The sequence below is a fragment of the Myotis daubentonii genome, chromosome X, assembly GCF_963259705.1.
Source record: "Myotis daubentonii chromosome X, mMyoDau2.1, whole genome shotgun sequence".
Taxonomy (NCBI): Eukaryota; Metazoa; Chordata; class Mammalia; order Chiroptera; family Vespertilionidae; genus Myotis; species Myotis daubentonii.
Window position 1 is genome coordinate 5,790,921 of NC_081861.1, and position 22,806 is coordinate 5,813,726.

Genomic DNA, 22,806 nt, shown 5'->3' on the forward strand with positions numbered 1-22,806 from the left:
TCACTAATTGGAAACTACTACAGAAATAGAGGCAAACTGACTGTTCAATTCTTTCACAATGCAGAATGGATATTTCCTTTCTTTCTTGGAAATTTGGCTGAGGTTGTGTTTAAAAGTACCAAGGCAGAAGAAAGTACCATGGCTAAAAGTTAAAGGACTTTTACATGGACATCTGCTCAATTTCAATAGCTCAGGTAGAACACACTTGGTCTTATACCATCTTCTGATCTATTTTTCAAAGAAGCATTCTGGGAAGAACTGGGAACCAAAATGTTAAATTAAGAAGTTGAAGGAGTTGAAAGAGTTTTCATACTGAGTTGAAAGCTTGCAACTGGTCATGAGTTTGGGAAATGTCAATCAATTTCAGAGCTGCCAGGACCACTCTCAGGGCCCTTGTGCTTAATTGATACTGTGCAAGACATGAAGAGATAAGTACTATTTTCCTTCTAAAATAGTCACAGGCTTGGTGGTTGGACAGAAACAGGAATGGGTGGAAAATATTCATGGCTGGTGGTGGAAGCTGACAGAGCTTTGAACAGCTATAATTGTTTATAATGAGCATTAGTTCCAAAAATAAACGAGTAGCAAGAGTTGAGTGCATGGGAGGTAGGAGGAGCCAAAGCAGTAGCTTATCATAAGGACTGACACTTTTCAAATCAGCAGAGTCTGAGGACTGATTTTGGATGCTATGTGAATGCAGAATCTAGTCAAATTTTGGTAGTGGAGTCAAGTAGAAAACCTAAAGAGAGGGAAACCAGTAAACCATTCACTGGAACCTTCTTTTTTTCCTACCTCAATCTCCACAACCCTGGGACCCTTACCTTGTTCAACTTGGAATACAATGAGTTTCAAGGATTTCTGGAGATTCTTGGCTTTTGTGGCCAGCTCCAACTTGCATTTGGCTATGTGGTCTATTTGAGGGGCGAAGGGCTTTCCGTGTGCCTTGCTACTATCTGCACATACTGTTGCACTCTTCTCAACTGCTGCCTCCTCAGCCAGGACATCAATCAGGACATTGAGCTTGTCATATATTAAGTCGCTCTATATAGGGAGGAAGGAGACAGAGCATTGTTATAAGGGATCAGTGCTTGAAAGGACAGAATGAGGATCTGGGGTGGTATGGGAAGAGGTGGGAAGGGGTAGTAGTTGACCAGGAACATTGAGCATAGAAAGTTATCTGTGGGGAGATGAAAGTTTGGGAAAAGAAATACTTGGGTAAATGTGATGAGATAACTGAAAAGTGTTAGGGGATCAAACAGATTTCATTTGTTTCTGAAGAGCTGCGCAAACCAGTGCATGTTTTGCCAAGTTTTTCTCATGTCATATTGGCCTATAAAATGATATGGCCAACTTGAGGAAAGATAAATATTTCTGAATTTGTATTTTCACGGGCATGATTCTATGGATGTGGACGTGTCCCTGCATGGGTGCCTGATGTGTCTGCCTTTGTATATGTGCATGTTTGGGAATATGCTGAATAATTATGGCTTGATTCCCAGCTATATCACTTAATAGTTTGTGATGAGGCAAGTTACCTAACCTCCTTGTGCTTAAGAATTAATTGTCTTAATTCTAAGACAATTGTGAGGATTATATAAGTTAATAAATTAAAAGTGCTTAAAAGTTCCTGGCATAGAGTAAGTACTATTATAATTGTTAGTTATTGTTGCTGTTGTTAAAGTGGCAAATGTAGGTGTATTTCTAGTATGTATTTTTGTACATACTTTCAAGCATGTTCTGGTATACAACTGTGTGCATACATGACTGGTGTACACTTGTGTCTAGATGTGGGCAGATGCTTGGCATATAGTTAGGTACATGGTACATATATAAGCATGAATAGTGCCACTCTTCATTTGGTGAAAGATGGAATTTGATGAGGTGGACTTTTCCCCATCAGGGTGCTTACTAGTTGCTCCTCCCTGCTTTTCTTTTACAATTTCCAATAAGAAGCACCTGGCTCCACAGAGTGAAAGACAAAAGGAATGGAAACTTACTTTCAAAATCACAGACTCTATTGTTGCATTGTTCTGTTTTATCTGACTCCAGGTCTTTACAATATCAATCACAAAATCTTCCACTGCTGAGCACAGGAATCTGGAAAGATGAAATAGATAGCACAAGGTGACATGGACCATGAGATCTAGAGCCCTTCTTTCTTATAATGTTCCTAGAGGCGCAGTGCACAAATTCGTGCATGGGTGGGGTCTGGCTGACCCTCCCTGATCATGGTCGATCGGGGCTGGGCCACCTGGGGGAAGGGGCTGCAGAAGGTTGGCCGGCTGGCCCCACCCCCGATCATGCCAGTTGGCCAGCCATAATGCGTGTCATAGCGACTAGTCATTCTGGTCGTTTCAGTCACTTGACTTTTGTATATATACTAGGGGCCTGGTGCACGAAGATTCATGCACTGGGGGTTGGGGGTTCCTCAGCCCGACCTGCACCCTCTCCAATCTGGGAGCCCTCAGGGGAACCCTCTCCAATCCGGGAGTTTCTGTCTATCTTTGCAATCATATGAGCGAATTATCTGAGACCCCCCAACCCAGTTTGGTTTGTTGCTCACAGAATATTAAAGGCATTTTATTTTTTCTTTGCTCCATTGGTGGAGATTTCCTGGAAGTTTTAGGATATCTTCCCTTTAATTTTTCCTAGACACTGTGATTTTACTTATGTCTCTCACCTTTGCTTTCCTTCCATCCCCCACCCACAACAGTAACTTGCTCCAGGCTAACTTTGCTCTAGTATCTAGGAAGTTCCATCTGCCACCAAAACTATGATTCCCAGCATTCCTGATGCTCCCCATGCTCTGGGCTTCTGCTTCCAGTCCAGGGGCTGCCACCAAAATTATTCCCAGAATTCCTGGTGCTCCCCATGCTCTGGGTTTTTCCTGACAGAGAGAGCCACATCCCCCCAAGCCTCTGGCTCTCATTCTCTGCTCTCCATCTGGTGACCGAGGAAGCCACATCCCCCCAAGCCTCTGGATCCCCTGCTCTGCTCTCCATCAGGTGACCGAGGGAGCCACATCCCCCCAAGGGAGCGACCTAGGGAGCCATGTCCCCCCAAGCTGCCAGCTCTCCCCGTGTGCTCTGTGTATGCAAATTACCTGCCATTTTTGTTGGGTTAATTTGCATACTCACTCCTCATTGGCTGGTGGACATGGCTTGTGGGCTTGGCTTGAGCATAGCAGAGGGATGGTTAATTTGGATGTTTCTCTTTTCTTATATAGGATAGACTAGAGGCCTGGTGCATGAAATTCATGCATGGGGAGGATCCCTCAGCCTGGCCGAAACCCTATCCAATCTGGGTCCCCTCGGGGGATGTCCAACTGAAGGATTGTGCCTAAATTGGCAGTTGGACATCCCTCTCACAATCTGGGACCGCTGGTTCCTAACTGCTAGCCTGCGTGCCGGCCTGATTGCTTATACTCCTCTGCCTGCATACCTGATCGCCCCTAACTGCTCTCCTGCCTGATTGATCACTCCTAACTGCTCCCCTGCTGGCCTTATTGCCCCCTAACTGCTGCCTGATGGCGTGATTACCCCCTAACTGCTCCCTTGCTGGCCTGATCACCTCCTAACTGCTCCCCTGCTGCCCTGATTGCCCCTTACTGATCTCTTGACAGCTTGATCACACCCTAACAACACCACTGCCTGCCTGATTGCCCCTGACTGCTCTGCTGCCTGCTTAATCACTCCTAACTGCTCCGCGGCTGGCCTTATCGCCCCCAACGGCTCCCTGATGGCCTGATTGCCCACTAACTGCTCCCCTGCTGTCCTGATCACCCTCTAACTGCTCCCTTACCAGCCTTATCACCTCCTAACAGCTACCCTGCTGGCCTGATTGCCACTTACTCCTCTCTTGCCAGCCTGATCATCCCCTAATTGCTCTACTGCCTGCCTGATTGCCCCTGACTGCTCACTTGCCTGCTTAATCACTCCTAACTGCTCCCCTGCTGGCCTGATCACCCGCTAACTGCTCGCTGCTGGCCTGATTTCCCCCTAACTGCTCCCCTGCAGGCCTGATCACCCCCTAACTGCTTCCCTGCTGGCTTGATTGCCCCTAACTGCTCCCCTGCTGGCCTGATCACCCCCAAACTGCTCTTGCTGGCCTGATTTCCCACTAACTCCTCCCCTGCAGGCCTGATCACCTCCTAACTGCGCCCCTGTTGTCCTGATTGCCCCTTACTTCTCCCTTGCCATCCTGATCTCCCTACACATGCTCCACTGCCTGCCTGATTGCCCCTGACTGCTCTCCTGCCTGCTGAAACACTCCTAACTGCTCCCCTGCTGGCCTGATCGCCCCATAACTGCTCCCTGCTGGCCTGATCACTTCCTAACTGCTCCCCTGCTGGCCTGATCGCCCCCTAACTGCTCCCTTGCTGGCCTAATCACCTCCTAACTGCTCCCCTGCTGGCCTGATTTCCCCTTACTGCTCTCTTGCCAGCCTAGGCACACCCTAACTGCTCTACTGGCTGCCTGATTGCCCCTGACTGCTCTCCTGCCTGCTTAATCACTCCTAAGTGCTCCCCTGCTGGCCTGAACGCCCCCTAACTGCTCCCTATTGGCCTGATTTCCCCCTAACTGCTCCCCTGTCGGCATGATCAACTTTTAACTGCTCTCCTGCCTGCTTAATCAGTCCTAACTGCTCCCCTGCTGGCCTGATCGCCCGCTAATTGCTCTCAGCAGTACCGATTTCCCCCCAATTGCTCCCCTGCTGGCCTGATCATTTCCAAACTGCTCCCCTGATGGCCTTTTTACACATACGGCTCCCTTGCTAGCCTGATCACCCCCTAACTAGTCCACTGCCTGACTGATTGACGCTGACTGCTCTCCTGCCTGCTTAATCACTCTTTACTGCTCCCCTGCTGCCCTGATTGCCCCTTACTGCTCTCTTGACAGCCTGATCACACCCTAACAACTACACTGCCGGCCTGATTGCCCCTGACTGCTCTCTTGCCTGCTTAATCACTCCTAACTGCTCCCCTGCTGGCCTGATTGCCCACTAACTGCTCCCCTGCTGGTCTGATTACCCTCTAACTGCTCCCTTGCCAGCCTGATCACCTCCTAACACCTACCCTGCTGGCCTGATTGCCCCTTACTGCTCTCTTGCCAGCCTGAGCACACCCTAACTGCTCTACTGCCTGCCTGATTGACCCTGACTGCTCTCCTGCCTGCTGAAACACTCCTAACTGATACCCTGCTGGCCTGATCGCCCCCTAACTGCTCCCTGCAGGCCGGATTTCCACCTAACTGCACCCCTGCAGGCCTGATCACACCCTAACTGCTTCCCTGCTGGCTTGATTGACCCTAACTGCTCCACTGTTGGCTTGATCACCCCCAAACTAGTCCCTGCTGGCCTGATTTCCCCCTAACTGCTCCCCTACAGGCCTGATCACCTCCTAACTGCTCCCCGCTGGCCTGATTGCCCCTGACTGCTCTCCTGCCTGCTGAAACACTCCTAACTGCTCCCCTGCTGGTCTGATCGCCCCATAACTGCTCCCTGCTGGCCTGATCGCCCCCTAACTGCTCCCTTGCTGGCCTGATCACCTCCCAACTACTCCCCTGCTGTCCTGATCGCCCCCTAACTGCTCCCTGCTGGCCTGATTTCCCCTTAACTGCTCCCCTGCAGGCGAGATCACCTTCTAACTGCTCTCCTGCCTGCCTAATCACAACTAACTGCTCCCCTGCTGGCCTGATCGCCCCCAAACTTCTCCCTGTTGCCCTGATTTCCCCCTAACTCCTCCCCTGCTGGCCTGATCACCTCCAAACTGCTCACCTGATGGCCTTTTTACCCCTTACTGCTCCCATGCTTGCCTGATCACCCCCTAACTACTCCATGGCGTGACTGATTGCCCCTGAATGCTCTCCTGCCTGCTTAATCACTCCTAACTTCTCCCCTGCTGGCCTGATCGCCCCCTAACTGCTCCTTGCTGGTCTGTTGACCCCCATACTGCTCCCTGCTGGCCTGATGTCCCCCTAACTGCTCCCCTGCAGGACTGATCACCTCCTAACTGCTCCCCTGCTGGCCTGATTGCCCCTTACTTCTCCCTTGCCAGCCTGATATCCCTCCTAATTGCTCCACTGCCTGCCTGATTAACCCTGACTGCTCTCCTGCCTGCTGAAACACTCCTAACTGCTCCCCTGCTGGCATGATCGCCCCATACCTGCTCCCTGCTGGCCTGATCGCCCCAAACTCCTCCCTTGCTGGCCTGATCACCTCCTATCTGCACCCCTGCTGGCCTCATCGCCCCCTAACTGCTCCCTTACTGGCCTAATCACCTCCTAACTGCTCCTCTACAGGCCTGATTGCCCCTTACTTCTCCCTTGCCAGCCTGATATCCCTCCTAATTGCTCCACTGCCTGCCTGATTAACCCTGACTGCTCTCTTGCCTGCTGAAACACTCCTAACTGCTCCCCTGCTGGCCTGATCGCCCCATACCTGTTCCCTCCTGGCATTATCGCCCCCAACTGTTCCCTGTTGGCCTGATCGCCCCCTAACTGCTCCCTATTGCCCTGATTTCCCCCTAACTGCTCCCCTGTAGGCCTGATCACCTTCTAACTGCTCTCCTGCCTGCTTAATCACTCCTAACTGCTCCCCTGCTGGCCTGATCGCCCCCAAACTGCTCCCTGCTGGACTGATTTCCCCGTAATTGCTCCCCTGCTGGCCTGATCACCTCCAAACTGCTCCCCTGATGGCCTTTTTACACTTACAGCTCCCTTGCTTGCCTGATCACCCCCTAACTAGTCCACTGCCTGACTGATTGCCCCTGACTGCTCTCCTGCCTGCTTAATCACTCCTTACTGCTCCCCTGCTGGCCTGATCGCCCCCTAACTGCTCCCTTGATGGCCTGATCACCTCCTAACTGCTCCCCTGCTGCCCTGATTGCCCCTTACTGCTCTCTTGACAGCCTGATCACACCCTAACAATTACACTGCCGGCCTGATTGCCCGTGACTGCTCTCTTGCCTGCTTAATCACTCCTAACTGCTCCCCTGCTGGCCTTATCACCCGCAACTGCTCCCTGCTGGCCTGATTGCCCACTATCTGCTCCCCTGTTATCCTGATCACCCTCTAACTGCTCCCTTGCCAGCCTGATCACAGCCTAACACCTACCCTGCTGGCCATATTGCCCCTTACAGCTCTCTTGCCAGCCTGATCACCCCCTAACTGATCTACTGCATGCCTGAATGCCCCTGACTGCTCTCTTGCCTGCTTAATCACTCCTAACTGCTCCCCTGCTGGCCTGATCGCCCCCTAACTCCTCCCGGCTGGCCTGATCACCTCCTAACTACTCCCCTGCTGGCCTGATTGCCTCTTACTTCTCACTTGCCAGCCTGATCACCCTCCTAACTGCTCCACTGCCTGCCTGATTGCACCTGACTGCTCTCCTGCCTGCTGAAACACTCCTAACTGCTCCCCTACTGGTCTGATCGCCCCTTAACTGCTCCCTGCTGGACTGATCACCTCCTAACTGCTCCCCTGCTGTCCTGATCGCCCTCTAACTGTTCCCTGCTGGCCTGATTAACCCCTAACTGCTCACCTGCAGGCCTGATCACCTTCTAACTGCTCTCCTGCCTGCTTAATCACTCCTAACTGCTCCCCTGCTGGCCTGATTGCCCCCTAACTGATCCCCTGCAGGCCCGATCACCTTCTAACTACTCTCCTGCCTGCTTAATCACTCCTAACTGCTCCCCTGTTGGCCTGATTTCCCCCCTAACTCCTCACCTGCTGGCCTGATCACCTCCAAACTGCTCCCCTGATGGCCTTTTTACCCCTTACTGCTCCCATGCTAGCCTGATCACTCCCTAAATACTCCACGGCCTGACTGATTGCCCCTGACTGCTCTCCTGCCTGCTTAATCACTCCTAACTTCTCCCCTGCTGGCCTGATCGTCCCCTAACTGCTCCCTGCTGGCCTGATTTCGCCCTAACTGCTCCCCTGCCGGACTGATCACCTCCTAACAGCTCCCCTGCTGGCCTGATTGCCCCTTACTTCTCCCTTGCCAGCCTGATATCCCTCCTAATTGTTCCACTGCCTGCCTGATTAACCCTGACTGCTCTCCTGCCTGCTGAAACACTCCTAACTGCTCCCCTGCCGGCCTGATCGCACCATACATGCTCCCTGCTGGCCTTATCCCTCGCACCTGTTCCCTGCTGGCCTGATCGCCCCCTAACTGCTCCCTATTGGCCTGATTTCCCCCTAACTGCTCCCCTGTAGGCCTGATCACCTTCTAACTGCTCTCCTGCCTGCTTAATCACTCCTAACTGCTCTCCTGCTGGCCTGATCACCCCCTAACTGCTCCCTGATGGCCTGATTTCCCCCTAACTGCTCCCCTGCTGGCCTGATCACCTCCAAACTGCTCCCCTGATGGCCTTTTTACCCTTACCGCTCCCTTGCTAGCCTGATCACCCCCTAACTACTCCCCTGCCTGACTGATTGCCCCTGACTGCTCTCCTGCCTGCTTAATCACTCCTTACTGCTCTCCTGCTGGCCTGATCACCCCCTAACTGCTCCCTGATGGCCTGATTTCCCTCTAACTGCTCCCCTGCTGGCCTGATCACCTCCAAACTGCTCCCCTGATGGCCTTTTTACCCTTACCGCTCCCTTGCTAGCCTGATCACCCCCTAACTACTCCCCTGCCTGACTGATTGCCCCTGACTACTCTCCTGCCTGCTTAATCACTCCTTACTGCTCCCCTGCTGGTCTGATCGCCCCCTAACTGCTCCCTGCTGGCCTGATTGCCCCGTAATGCTCCCCTGCTGGCCTGATCGCCCAGTAACTGCTCCCTTGATGGCATGATCACCTCCTAACAGCTACCCTGCTGGCCTGATTGCCCCTTACTGCTCTATTGCCAGCCTGATCACCCCCTAACTGCTCTACTGCCTGCCTGATTGCCCCTGACTGCTCTCTTGCCTGCTTAATCACTCCTAACTGCTCCCCTGCTGGCCTGATCGCCCCTAACTGCTCCGCTGCAGGCCTGATCACCCCTTAACTGCTTCCCTGCTGGCTTGATTGACCCTAACTGCTCCACTGTTGGCTTGATCACCCCCAAACTAGTCCCTGCTGGCCTGATTTCCCCCTAACTGCTCCCCTACAGGCCTGATCACCTCCTAACTGCTCCCCTACAGGCCTGATCACCTCCTAACTGCTCCCCTGCTGGCCTGATTGCCCTTGACTGCTCTCCTGCCTGCTGAAACACTCCTAACTGCTCCTCTGCTGGCCTGATTGCCCCTGACTGCTCTCCTGCCTGCTGAAACACTCCTAACTGCTCCCCTGCTGGTCTGATCGCCCCATAACTGCTCCCTGCTGGCCTGATTTCCCCTTAACTGCTCCCCTGCAGGCGAGATCACCTTCTAACTGCTCTCCTGCCTGCCTAATCACAACTAACTGCTCCCCTGCTGGCCTGATCGCCCCCAAACTTCTCCCTGTTGCCCTGATTTCCCCCTAACTCCTCCCCTGCTGGCCTGATCACCTCCAAACTGCTCACCTGATGGCCTTTTTACCCCTTACTGCTCCCATGCTTGCCTGATCACCCCCTAACTACTCCACCGCGTGACTGATTGCCCCTGAATGCTCTCCTGCCTGCTTAATCACTCCTAACTTCTCCCCTGCTGTCCTGATCGCCCCCTAACTGCTCCTTGCTGGTCTGTTGACCCCCATACTGCTCCCTGCTGGCCTGATGTCCCCCTAACTGCTCCCCTGCAGGACTGATCACCTCCTAACTGCTCCCCTGCTGGCCTGATTGCCCCTTACTTCTCCCTTGCCAGCCTGATATCCCTCCTAATTGCTCCACTGCCTGCCTGATTAACCCTGACTGCTCTCCTGCCTGCTGAAACACTCGTAACTGCTCCCCTGCTGGCCTGATCGCCCCATACCTGCTCCCTGCTGGCCTGATCGCCCCAAACTCCTCCCTTGCTGGCCTGATCACCTCCTATCTGCACCCCTGCTGGCCTCATCGCCCCCTAACTGCTCCCTTACTGGCCTAATCACCTCCAAACTGCTCCTCTACAGGCCTGATTGCCCCTTACTTCTCCCTTGCCAGCCTGATATCCCTCCTAATTGCTCCACTGCCTGCCTGATTAACCCTGACTGCTCTCTTGCCTGCTGAAACACTCCTAACTGCTCCCCTGCTGGCCTGATCGCCCCATACCTGTTCCCTCCTGGCATTATCGCCCCCAACTGTTCCCTGCTGGCCTGATCGCCCGCTAACTGCTCCCTATTGACCTGATTTCCCCCTAACTGCTCCCCTGTAGGCCTGATCACCTTCTAACTGCTCTCCTGCCTGCTTAATCACTCCTAACTCCTCCCCTGCTGGCCTGATCGCCCCCTAACTGCTCCCTGCTGGACTGATTTCCCCGTAATTGCTCCCCTGCTGGCATGATCACCTCCAAACTGTTCCCCTGATGGCCTTTTTACACTTACAGCTCCCTTGCTTGCCTGATCACCCCCTAACTAGTCCACTGCCTGACTGATTGCCCCTGACTGCTCTCCTGCCTGCTTAATCACTCCTTACTGCTCCCCTGCTGGCCTGATCGCCCCCTAACTGCTCCCTTGATGGCCTGATCACCTCCTAACTGCTCCCCTGCTGCCCTGATTGCCCCTTACTGCTCTCTTGACAGCCTGATCACACCCTAACAATTACACTGCCGGCCTGATTGCCCGTGACTGCTCTCTTGCCTGCTTAATCACTCCTAACTGCTCCCCTGCTGGCCTTATCACCCGCAACTGCTGCCTGCTGGCCTGATTGCCCACTAACTGCTCCCCTGTTATCCTGATCACCCTCTAACTGCTCCCTTGCCAGCCTGATCACCGCCTAACACCTACCCTGCTGGTCATATTGCCCCTTAGAGCTCTCTTGCCAGCCTGATCACCCCCTAACTGCTCTACTGCATGCCTGAATGCCCCTGACTGCTCTCTTGCCTGCTTAATCACTCCTAACTGATACCCTGCTGGCCTGATCGCCCCCTAACTGCTCCCGGCGGGCCTGATCACCTCCTAACTGCTCCCCTGCTGGCCTGATTGCCTCTTACTTCTCACTTGCCAGCCTGATCACCCTCCTAACTGCTCCACTGCCTGCCTGATTGCACCTGACTGCTCTCCTGCCTGCTGAAACACTCCTAACTGCTCCCCTACTGGTCTGATCGCCCCTTAACTGCTCCCTGCTGGCCTGATCGCCCCCTAACTGCTCCTTGCTGGCCTGATCACCTCCTAACTGCTCCCCTGCTGTCCTGATCGCCCTCTAACTGTTCCCTGCTGGCCTGATTAACCCCTAACTGCTCACCTGCAGGCCTGATCACCTTCTAACTGCTCTCCTGCCTGCTTAATCACTCCTAACTGCTCCCCTGCTGGCCTGATTGTCCCCAACTGATCCCCTGCAGGCCCGATCACCTTCTAACTACTCTCCTGCCTGCTTAATCACTCCTAACTGCTCCCCTGTTGGCCTGATTTCCCCCCTAACTCCTCTCCTGCTGGCCTGATCACCTCCAAACTGCTCCCATGATGGCCTTTTTACCCCTTACTGCTCCCATGCTAGCCTGATCACCCCCTAACTACTCCACGGCCTGACTGATTGCCCCTGACTGCTCTCCTGCCTGCTTAATCACTCCTAACTTCTCCCCGGCTGGCCTGATCGCCCCCTAACTGCTCCCTGCTGGCCTGATTTCGCCCTAACTGCTCCCCTGCCGGACTGATCACCTCCTAACAGCTCCCCTGCTGGCCTGATTGCCCCTTACTTCTCCCTTGCCAGCCTGATATCCCTCCTAATTGCTCCACTGCCTGCCTGATTAACCCTGACTGCTCTCCTGCCTGCTGAAACACTCCTAACTACTCCCCTGCCGGCCTGATCGCACCATACCTGCTCCCTGCTGGCCTTATCCCTCCCACCTGTTCCCTGCTGGCCTGATCGCCCCCTAACTGCTCCCTATTAGCCTGATTTCCCCCTAACTGCTCCCCTGTAGTCCTGATCACCTTCTAACTGCTCTCCTGCCTGCTTAATCACTCCTAACTGCTCTCCTGCTGGCCTGATCACCCCCTAACTGCTCCCTGATTGCCTGATTTCCCCCTAACTGATCCCCTGCTGGCCTGATCACCTCCAAACTGCTCCCCTGATGGCCTTTTTACCCTTACCGCTCCCTTGCTAGCCTGATCACCCCCTAACTACTCCCCTGCCTGACTGATTGCCCCTGACTGCTCTCCTGCCTGCTTAATCACTCCTTACTGCTCCCCTGCTGGTCTGATCGCCCCCTAACTGCTCCCTGCTGGCCTGATTGCCCCGTAATGCTCCCCTGCTGGCCTGATCGCCCAGTAACTGCTCCCTTGATGGCATGATCACCTCCTAACAGCTACCCTGATGGCCTGATATCCCTCCTAATTGCTCCACTGCCTGCCTGATTAACCATGACAGCTCTCCTGCCTGTTGAAACACACCTAACTGCTCCCCTGCTGGCATGATCGCCCCCTAACTGCTCCCTGCTGGCCTGATTGCCCCGTAATGCTCCCCTGCTGGCCTGATCGCCCAGTAACTGCTCCCTTGATGGCATGATCACCTCCTAACAGCTACCCTGCTGGCCTGATTGCCCCTTACTGCTCTATTGCCAGCCTGATCACCCCCTAACTGCTCTACTGCCTGCCTGATTGCCCCTGACTGCTCTCTTGCCTGCTTAATCACTCCTAACTGCTCCCCTGCTGGCCTGATCGCCCCTAACTGCTCCGCTGCAGGCCTGATCACCCCTTAACTGCTTCCCGGCTGGCTTGATTGACCCTAACAGCTCCACTGTTGGCTTGATAACCCCCAAACTAGTCCCTGCTGGCCTGATTTCCCCCTAACTGCTCCCCTACAGGCCTGATCACCTCCTAACTGCTCCCCTGCTGGCCTGATTGCCCTTGAATGCTCTCCCGCCTGCTGAAACACTCCTAACTGCTCCCCTGCTGGCCTGATTGCCCCTGACTGCTCTCCTGCCTGCTGAAACACTCCTAACTGCTCCCCTGCTGGTCTGATCGCCCCATAACTGCTCCCTGCTGGCCTGATTTCCCCTTAACTGCTCCCCTGCAGGCGAGATCACCTTCTAACTGCTCTCCTGCCTGCCTAATCACAACTAACTGCTCCCCTGCTGGCCTGATCGCCCCCAAACTTCTCCCTGTTGCCCTGATTTCCCCCTAACTCCTCCCCTGCTGGCCTGATCACCTCCAAACTGCTCACCTGATGGCCTTTTTACCCCTTACTGCTCCCATGCTTGCCTGATCATCCCCTAACTACTCCACCGCGTGACTGATTGCCCCTGAATGCTCTCCTGCCTGCTTAATCACTCCTAACTTCTCCCCTGCTGTCCTGATCGCCCCCTAACTGCTCCTTGCTGGTCTGTTGACCCCCATACTGCTCCCTGCTGGCCTGATGTCCCCCTAACTGCTCCCCTGCAGGACTGATCACCTCCTAACTGCTCCCCTGCTGGCCTGATTGCCCCTTACTTCTCCCTTGCCAGCCTGATATCCCTCCTAATTGCTCCACTGCCTGCCTGATTAACCCTGACTGCTCTCTTGCCTGCTGAAACACTCGTAACTGCTCCCCTGCTGGCCTGATCGCCCCATACCTGCGCCCTGCTGGCCTGATCGCCCCAAACTCCTCCCTTGCTGGCCTGATCACCTCCTATCTGCACCCCTGCTGGCCTCATCGCCCCCTAACTGCTCCCTTACTGGCCTAATCACCTCCAAACTGCTCCTCTACAGGCCTGATTGCCCCTTACTTCTCCCTTGCCAGCCTGATATCCCTCCTAATTGCTCCACTGCCTGCCTGATTAACCCTGACTGCTCTCTTGCCTGCTGAAACACTCCTAACTGCTCCCCTGCTGGCCTGATCGCCCCATACCTGTTCCCTCCTGGCATTATCGCCCCCAACTGTTCCCTGCTGGCCTGATCGCCCGCTAACTGCTCCCTATTGGCCTGATTTCCCCCTAACTGCTCCCCTGTAGGCCTGATCACCTTCTAACTGCTCTCCTGCCTGCTTAATCACTCCTAACTCCTCCCCTGCTGGCCTGATCGCCCCCTAACTGCTCCCTGCTGGACTGATTTCCCCGTAATTGCTCCCCTGCTGGCATGATCACCTCCAAACTGTTCCCCTGATGGCCTTTTTACACTTACAGCTCCCTTGCTTGCCTGATCACCCCCTAACTAGTCCACTGCCTGACTGATTGCCCCTGACTGCTCTCCTGCCTGCTTAATCACTCCTTACTGCTCCCCTGCTGGCCTGATCGCCCCCTAACTGCTCCCTTGATGGCCTGATCACCTCCTAACTGCTCCCCTGCTGCCCTGATTGCCCCTTACTGCTCTCTTGACAGCCTGATCACACCCTAACAATTACACTGCCGGCCTGATTGCCCGTGACTGCTCTCTTGCCTGCTTAATCACTCCTAACTGCTCCCCTGCTGGCCTTATCACCCGCAACTGCTGCCTGCTGGCCTGATTGCCCACTAACTGCTCCCCTGTTATCCTGATCACCCTCTAACTGCTCCCTTGCCAGCCTGATCACCGCCTAACACCTACCCTGCTGGTCATATTGCCCCTTAGAGCTCTCTTGCCAGCCTGATCACCCCCTAACTGCTCTACTGCATGCCTGAATGCCCCTGACTGCTCTCTTGCCTGCTTAATCACTCCTAACTGATACCCTGCTGGCCTGATCGCCCCCTAACTGCTCCCGGCGGGCCTGATCACCTCCTAACTGCTCCCCTGCTGGCCTGATTGCCTCTTACTTCTCACTTGCCAGCCTGATCACCCTCCTAACTGCTCCACTGCCTGCCTGATTGCACCTGACTGCTCTCCTGCCTGCTGAAACACTCCTAACTGCTCCCCTACTGGTCTGATCGCCCCTTAACTGCACCCTGCTGGCCTGATCGCCCCCTAACTGCTCCCTTGCTGGCCTGATCACCTCCTAACTGCTCCCCTGCTGTCCTGATCGCCCTCTAACTGTTCCCTGCTGGCCTGATTAACTCCTAACTGCTCACCTGCAGGCCTGATCACCTTCTAACTGCTCCCTGCCTGCTTAATCACTCCTAACTGCTCCCCTGTTGGCCTGATTTCCCCCCTAACTCCTCTCCTGCTGGCCTGATCACCTCCAAACTGCTCCCCTGATGGCCTTTTTACCCCTTACTGCTCCCATGCTAGCCTGATCACCCTCTAACTATTCCACGGCCTGACTGATTGCCCCTGACTGCTCTCCTGCCTGCTTAATCACTCCTAACTTCTCCCCTGCTGGCCTGATCGCCCCCTAACTGCTCCCTGCTGGCCTGATTTCGCCCTAACTGCTCCCCTGCCGGACTGATCACCTCCTAACAGCTCCCCTGCTGGCCTGATTGCCCCTTACTTCTCCCTTGCCACCCTGATATCCCTCCTAATTGCTCCACTGCCTGCCTGATTAACCCTGACTGGTCTCCTGCCTGCTAAAACACTCCTAACTACTCCCCTGCCGGCCTGATCGCACCATACCTGCTCCCTGCTGGCCTGATCCCTCCCACCTGTTCCCTGCTGGCCTGATCGCCCCCTAACTGCTCCCTATTAGCCTGATTTCCCCCTAACTGCTCCCCTGTAGTCCTGATCACCTTCTAACTGCTCTCCTGCCTGCTTAATCACTCCTAACTGCTCTCCTGCTGGCCTGATCACCCCCTAACTGCTCCCTGATGGCCTGATTTCCCCCTAACTGATCCCCTGCTGGCCTGATCACCTCCAAACTGCTCCCCTGATGGCCTTTTTACCCTTACCGCTCCCTTGCTAGCCTGATCACCCCCTAACTACTCCCCTGCCTGACTGATTGCCCCTGACTGCTCTCCTGCCTGCTTAATCACTCCTTACTGCTCCCCTGCTGGTCTGATCGCCCCCTAACTGCTCCCTGCTGGCCTGATTGCCCCGTAATGCTCCCCTGCTGGCCTGATCGCCCAGTAACTGCTCCCTTGATGGCATGATCACCTCCTAACAGCTACCCTGATGGCCTGATATCCCTCCTAATTGCTCCACTGCCTGCCTGATTAACCATGACAGCTCTCCTGCCTGTTGAAACACACCTAACTGCTCCCCTGCTGGCATGATCGCCCCATACGTGCTCCCTGCTGGCCTGATCGCCCCAAACTCCTCCCTTGCTGGCCTGAACACCTCCTATCTGCACCCCTGCTGGCCTCATCGCCCCCTAACTCCTCCCTTACTGGCCTAATCACCTCCTAACTGCTCCTCTACAGGCCTGATTGCCACTTACTGCTCTCTTGCAAGCCTGATCACACCCTAACTGCTCTACTGCCTGCCTGATTGCCCCTGACTGCTCTCCTGCCTGCTTAATCACTCCTAATTGCTCGCCTGCTGGCATGATCGCCCCCTAACTGCTCCCTGCTTGCCTGATTTCCCCCTCACTCCGGCCCTGCTGGTCCGATCACCTCCAAACTGCTCCCCTGATGGCCTTTTTACCCTTTACTGCTCCCTTGCTAGCCTGATCTCCCCCTAACCACTCCACTGCCTGACTGATTGCCCCTGACTGCTCTCCTGCCTGCTTAATCACTCCTTACTGCTTCCCTGCTGGCCTGATTGCTCCCTTATGCTCCCCTGCTGGCCCGATCGCTCCTCAACTGCTCCCTTGATGGCCTGATCACCTCCTAACAGCTCCCCTGCGGCCCTGATTGCCCCTAACTACTCACTTGAGAGCCTGATCACACCCTAACAACTCCACTGCCTGAGTGATTGGCCTGGACTGCTCTGCTGCCTGCTTGATCACTCCTTACTGCTCCCCTGCTGGTCTGATCGCCCCCTAACAGCTCCCTGCTGGCCTGATTGCCCAGTTATGCTCCCCTGCTGGCCTGATCGCACTGTAACTGTTCCCTTGATTGCCTGATCACCTCTTAACAGCTACCCTGCTGTCCTGATTGCCCCTTACTGCTCTATTGCCAGCCTGATCACCCCTAACTGCTCTACTGCCGGCCTGATTGCCCCTGACTGCTCTCTTGCCTGCTTAATCACTCCTAACTGCTCCCCTGCTGGCCTGATCGCCCCTAACTGCTCCCCTGCAGGCCTGATCACCCTCTAACTGCTTCCCTGCTGGCTTGATTGACCCTAACTGCTCCACTGTAGGCTTGATCACCGCACACTGCTCCCTGTTGGACTCATTTCCCCCTAACTGCTCCCCTACAGGCCTGATCACCTCCTAACTGCTCCCCTGCTGGCCTGATTGCCCCTTACTTCTCCCTTGCCAGCCTGATCTCCCTCTTAACTGCTCCACTGCCTGCCTGATTGTCCCTGACAGCTCTCCTGCCTGCTGAAACACTCCTAACTGCTCCCCTGCTGGTCTGATCGCACCATACCTGCTCCCTGCTGGCCTTATCCCTCCCACCTGTTCCCTGCTGGCCTGATCGCCCCCTAACTGCTCCCTATTAGCCTGATTTCCCCCTAACTGCTCCCCTGTAGTCCTGATCACCTTCTAACTGCTCTCCTGCCTGCTTAATCACTCCTAACTGCTCTCCTGCTGGCCTGATCACCAGCCTAACTGCTCCCTGATGGCCTGATTTCCCCCTAACTGATCTCCTGCTGGCCTGATCACCTCCAAACTGCTCCCCTGATGGCCTTTTTACCCTTACCGCTCCCTTGCTAGCCTGATCACCCCCTAACTACTCCCCTGCCTGACTGATTGCCCCTGACTGCTCTCCTGCCTGCTTAATCACTCCTTACTGCTCCCCTGCTGGTCTGATCGCCCCCTAACTGCTCCCTGCTGGCCTGATTGCCCCGTAATGCTCCCCTGCTGGCCTGATCGCCCAGTAACTGCTCCCTTGATGGCATGATCACCTCCTAACAGCTACCCTGATGGCCTGATATCCCTCCTAATTGCTCCACTGCCTGCCTGATTAACCATGACAGCTCTCCTGCCTGTTGAAACACACCTAACTGCTCCCCTGCTGGCATGATCGCCCCATACGTGCTCCCTGCTGGCCTGATCGCCCCAAACTCCTCCCTTGCTGGCCTGAACACCTCCTATCTGCACCCCTGCTGGCCTCATCGCCCCCTAACTCCTCCCTTACTGGCCTAATCACCTCCTAACTGCTCCTCTACAGGCCTGATTGCCACTTACTGCTCTCTTGCCAGCCTGATCACACCCTAACTGCTCTACTGCCTGCCTGATTGCCCCTGACTGCTCTCCTGCCTGCTTAATCACTCCTAATTGCTCGCCTGCTGGCATGATCGCCCCCTAACTGCTCCCTGCTTGCCTGATTTCCCCCTAACACCGGCCCTGCTGGTCCGATCACCTCCAAACTGCTCCCCTGATGGCCTTTTTACCCTTTACTGCTCCCTTGCTAGCCTGATCTCCCCCTAACCACTCCACTGCCTGACTGATTGCCCCTGACTGCTCTCCTGCCTGCTTAATCACTCCTTACTGCTTCCCTGCTGGCCTGATTGCCCCCTTATGCTCCCCTGCTGGCCCGATCGCTCCTCAACTGCTCCCTTGATGGCCTGATCACCTCCTAACAGCTCCCCTGCGGCCCTGATTGCCCCTAACTACTCACTTGAGAGCCTGATCACACCCTAACAACTCCACTGCCTGAGTGATTGGCCTGGACTGCTCTGCTGCCTGCTTGATCACTCCTTACTGCTCCCCTGCTGGTCTGATCGCCCCCTAACAGCTCCCTGCTGGCCTGATTGCCCAGTAATACTCCCCTGCTGGCCTGATCGCCCTGTAACTGTTCCCTTGATTGCCTGATCACCTCTTAACAGCTACCCTGCTGTCCTGATTGCCCCTTAATGCTCTATTGCCAGGCTGATCACCCCTAACTGCTCTACTGCCGGCCTGATTGCCCCTGACTGCTCTCTTGCCTGCTTAATCACTCCTAACTGCTCCCCTGCTGGCCTGATCGCCCCTAACTGCTCCCCTGCAGGCCTGATCACCCTCTAACTGCTTCCCTGCTGGCTTGATTGACCCTAACTGCTCCACTGTAGGCTTGATCACCGCACACTGCTCCCTGTTGGACTCATTTCCCCCTAACTGCTCCCCTACAGGCCTGATCACCTCCTAACTGCTCCCCTGCTGGCCTGATTGCCCCTTACTTCTCCCTTGCCAGCCTGATCTCCCTCTTAACTGCTCCACTGCCTGCCTGATTGTCCCTGACAGCTCTCCTGCCTGCTGAAACACTCCTAACTGCTCCCCTGCTGGTCTGATCGCCCCATAACTGCTCCCTGATGGCCTGATCGCCCCCTAACTGCTCCCCTGCTGGCCTGATCGCACCCTCACTGCTCCCGGCTGGCCTGATTGCCCCCTAATGCTCCCCTGCTGGCCTGATCACCCCTTAACTGCTCCCCTGCAGGACTGATCACACCCTAACTGCTTCCCTGCTGGCTTGATTGCCCCTAACTGCTCCCCTGCGGGCCTGATCACCTCCTAACTGCTCCCTGCTGGTCTGATTTCCAACTAACTGCTACCCCAAAGGCCTGATCACCTTCTAACTGCTCTCCTGCTGGCCTGATTGCCCGTTACTTATCACTTGCCAGCCTGATCACCCTCCTAACTGCTCCACTGCCTGCCTGATGGAACCTGACTGTTCTCCTGTCTGCTGAAACAATCCTAACAGCTCCCCTGCTGGCCTGACCACCCCATACTTGCTCGCTGCTGGCCTTATCGCCCCCAACTGTTCCCTGCTGGCCTTATTTCCCCCTAACTGCTCCCCTGTAGGCCTGATCACATTCTAACTGCTCTCCTGCCTGCTTAATCACTCCTAACTGCTCCCTGCTGGCCTGATTTCCCCCTAACTCCTCCCCTGCTGGACTGATCACCTCCAAACTGCTCCGCTGATGGCCTTTTTACCCTTACCGCTCCCTTGCTAGCCTGATCACCCCCTAACTACTCCCCTGCCTGACTGATTGCCCCTGACTGCTCTCCTGCCTGCTTAATCACTCCTTACTGCTCCCCTGCTGGTCTGATCGCCCCCTAACAGCTCCCTGCTGGCCTGATTGCCCAGTAATGCTCCCCTGCTGGCCTGATCGCCCTGTAACTGTTCCCTTGATTGCCTGATCACCTCTTAACAGCTACCCTGCTGTCCTGATTGCCCCTTACTGCTCTATTGCCAGCCTGATCACCCCTAACTGCTCTACTGCCTGCCTGATTGCCCCTGACTGCTCTCTTGCCTGCTTAATCACTCCTAACTGCTCCCCTGCTGGCCTGATCGCCCCTAACTGCTCCCCTGCATGCCTGATCACCCCCTAACTGCTTCCGTGCTGGCTTGATTGACCCTAACTGCTCCACTGTAGGCTTGATCACCCCCAAACTGCTCCCTGTTGGCCTGATTTCCCCCTAACTGCTCCCCTACAGGCCTGATCACCTCCTAACTTCTCCCCTGCTGGCCTGATTGCCCCTTACTTCTCCCTTGCCAGCCTGATCTCCCTATTAACTGCTCCACTGCCTGCCTGATTGTCCCTGACAGCTCTCCTGCCTGCTGAAACACTCCTAACTGCTCCCCTGCAGGTCTGATCGCCCCATAACTGCTCCCTACTGGCCTGATCGCCCCATAACTGCTCCCCTGCTGGCCTGATTGCCCCCTAATGCTCCCCTGCTGGTCTGATCGCCCCATAACTGCTCCCTGATGGCCTGATCGCCCCCTAACTGCTCCCCTGCTGGCCTGATCGCACCCTCACTGCTCCCGGCTGGCCTGATTGCCCCCTAATGCTCCCCTGCTGTCCTGATCACCCCTTAACTGCTCCCCTGCAGGACTGATCACACCCTAACTGCTTCCCTGCTGGCTTGATTGCCCCTAACTGCTCCCCTGCGGGCCTGATCACCTCCTAACTGCTCCCTGCTGGTCTGATTTCCAACTATCTGCTACCACAAAGGCCTGATCACCTTCTAACTGCTCTCCTGCTGGCCTGATTGCCCGTTACTTATCACTTGCCAGCCTGATCACCCTCCTAACTGCTCCACTGCCTGCCTGATGGAACCTGACTGTTCTCCTGTCTGCTGAAACAATCCTAACAGCTCCCCTGCTGGCCTGACCGCCCCATACTTGCTCGCTGCTGGCCTTATCGGCCCCAACTGTTCCCTGCTGGCCTGATTTCCCCCTAACAGCTCCCCTGTAGGCCTGATCACATTCTAACTGCTCTCCTGCCTGCTTAATCACTCCTAACTGCTCCCTGCTGGCCTGATTTCCCCCTAACTCCTCCCCTGCTGGCCTAATCACCTCCAAACTGCTCCGCTGATGGCCTTTTTACCCTTACCGCTCCCTGGCTAGCCTGATCACCCCCTAACTACTCCCCTGCCTGACTGATTGCCCCTGACTGCTCTCCTGCCTGCTTAATCACTCCTTACTGCTCCCCTGCTGGTCTGATCGCCCCTAACAGCTCCCTGCTGGCTTGATTGCCCAGTAATGCTCCCCTGCTGGCCTGATCGCCCTGTAACTGTTCCCTTGATTGCCTGATCACCTCTTAACAGCTACCCTGCTGTCCTGATTGCCCCTTACTGCTCTATTGCCAGCCTGATCACCCCTAACTGCTCTACTGCCTGCCTCATTGCCCCTGACTGGTCTCTTGCCTGCTTAATCACTCCTAACTGCTCCCCTGCTGGCCTGATCGCCCCTAACTGCTCCCCTGCATGCCTGATCACCCCCTAACTGCTTCCCTGCTGGCTTGATTGACCCTAACTGCTCCACTGTAGGCTTGATCACCCCCAAACTGCTCCCTGTTGGCCTGATTTCCCCCTAACTGCTCCCCTACAGGCCTGATCACCTCCTAACTTCTCCCCTGCTGGCCTGATTGCCCCTTACTTCTCCCTTGCCAGCCTGATCTCCCTCTTAACTGCTCCACTGCCTGCCTGATTGTCCCTGACAGCTCTCCTGCCTGCTGAAACACTCCTAACTGCTCCCCTGCAGGTCTGATCGCCCCATAACTGCTCCCTGCTGGCCTGATCGCCCCATAACTGCTCCCCTGCTGGCCTGATTGCCCCCTAATGCTCCCCTGCTGGCCTGATCACCTCCTAACTGCTCCCTGCTGGTCTGATTTCCAACTAACTGCTACCCCGCAGGCCTGATCACCTTCTAACTGCTCTCCTGCTGGCCTGGTTGCCCCTTACTTCTCACTTGCCAGCCTGATCACCCTCCTAACTGCTCCACTGCCTGCCTGATTGTCCCTGACAGCTCTCCTGCCTGCTGAAACACTCCTAACTGCTCCCCTGCTGGCCTGATCGCCCCCTAACTGGTCCCTGCTGGCCTGATTTCCCCCTAACTGCTATCTTCCTGGCCTGATCACCTACAAACTGCTCCGCTGATGGCCTTTTTACCCTTACCGCTCCCTTGCTAGGCTGATCACCCCCTAACTACTCCCCTGCCTGACTGATTGCCCCTGACTGCTCTCCTGCCTGCTTAATCACTCCTTACTGCTCCCCTGCTGGTCTGATCGCCCCCTAACAGCTCCCTGCTGGCCTGATTGCCCAGTAATGCTCCCCTGCTGGCCTGATCGCCCTGTAACTGTTCCCTTGATTGCCTGACCACCTTTTAACAGCTACCCTCCTGTCCTGATAGCCCCTTCCTGCTCTATTGCCAGCCTGATCACCCCTAACTGCTCTACTGCCTGCCTGATTGCCCCTGACTGCTCTCTTGCCTGCTTAATCACTCCTAACTGCTCCCCTGCTGGCCTGATGGCCCCTAACTGCTCCCCTGCAAGCCTGATCACCCCCTAACTGCTTCCCTGCTGGCTTGATTGACCCTAACTGCTCCACTGTAGGCTTGATCACCCCCAAACTGCTCCGTGTTGGCCTGATTTCCCCCTAACTGCTCCCCTACAGGCCTGATCACCTCCTAAGTGCTCCCCTGCT

General features: G+C 55.4%; 1 protein-coding gene across 1 annotated transcript in view; it reads right to left on the minus strand.

The window, feature by feature from the left end:
* The window catches only part of DGKK (diacylglycerol kinase kappa), a 259,182-nt gene that overhangs the window by 17,462 nt on the left and 218,914 nt on the right, over nt 1–22,806 (minus strand). Inside the window, exons 16-17 of the mRNA XM_059680086.1 lie at nt 1,998–2,097; nt 822–1,041 (exon numbers count right to left, since the gene is read on the minus strand). Of these exons, the coding sequence (XP_059536069.1) occupies nt 822–1,041; nt 1,998–2,097 (320 nt within the window). The remainder of the gene's footprint in view (nt 1–821; nt 1,042–1,997; nt 2,098–22,806) is intronic.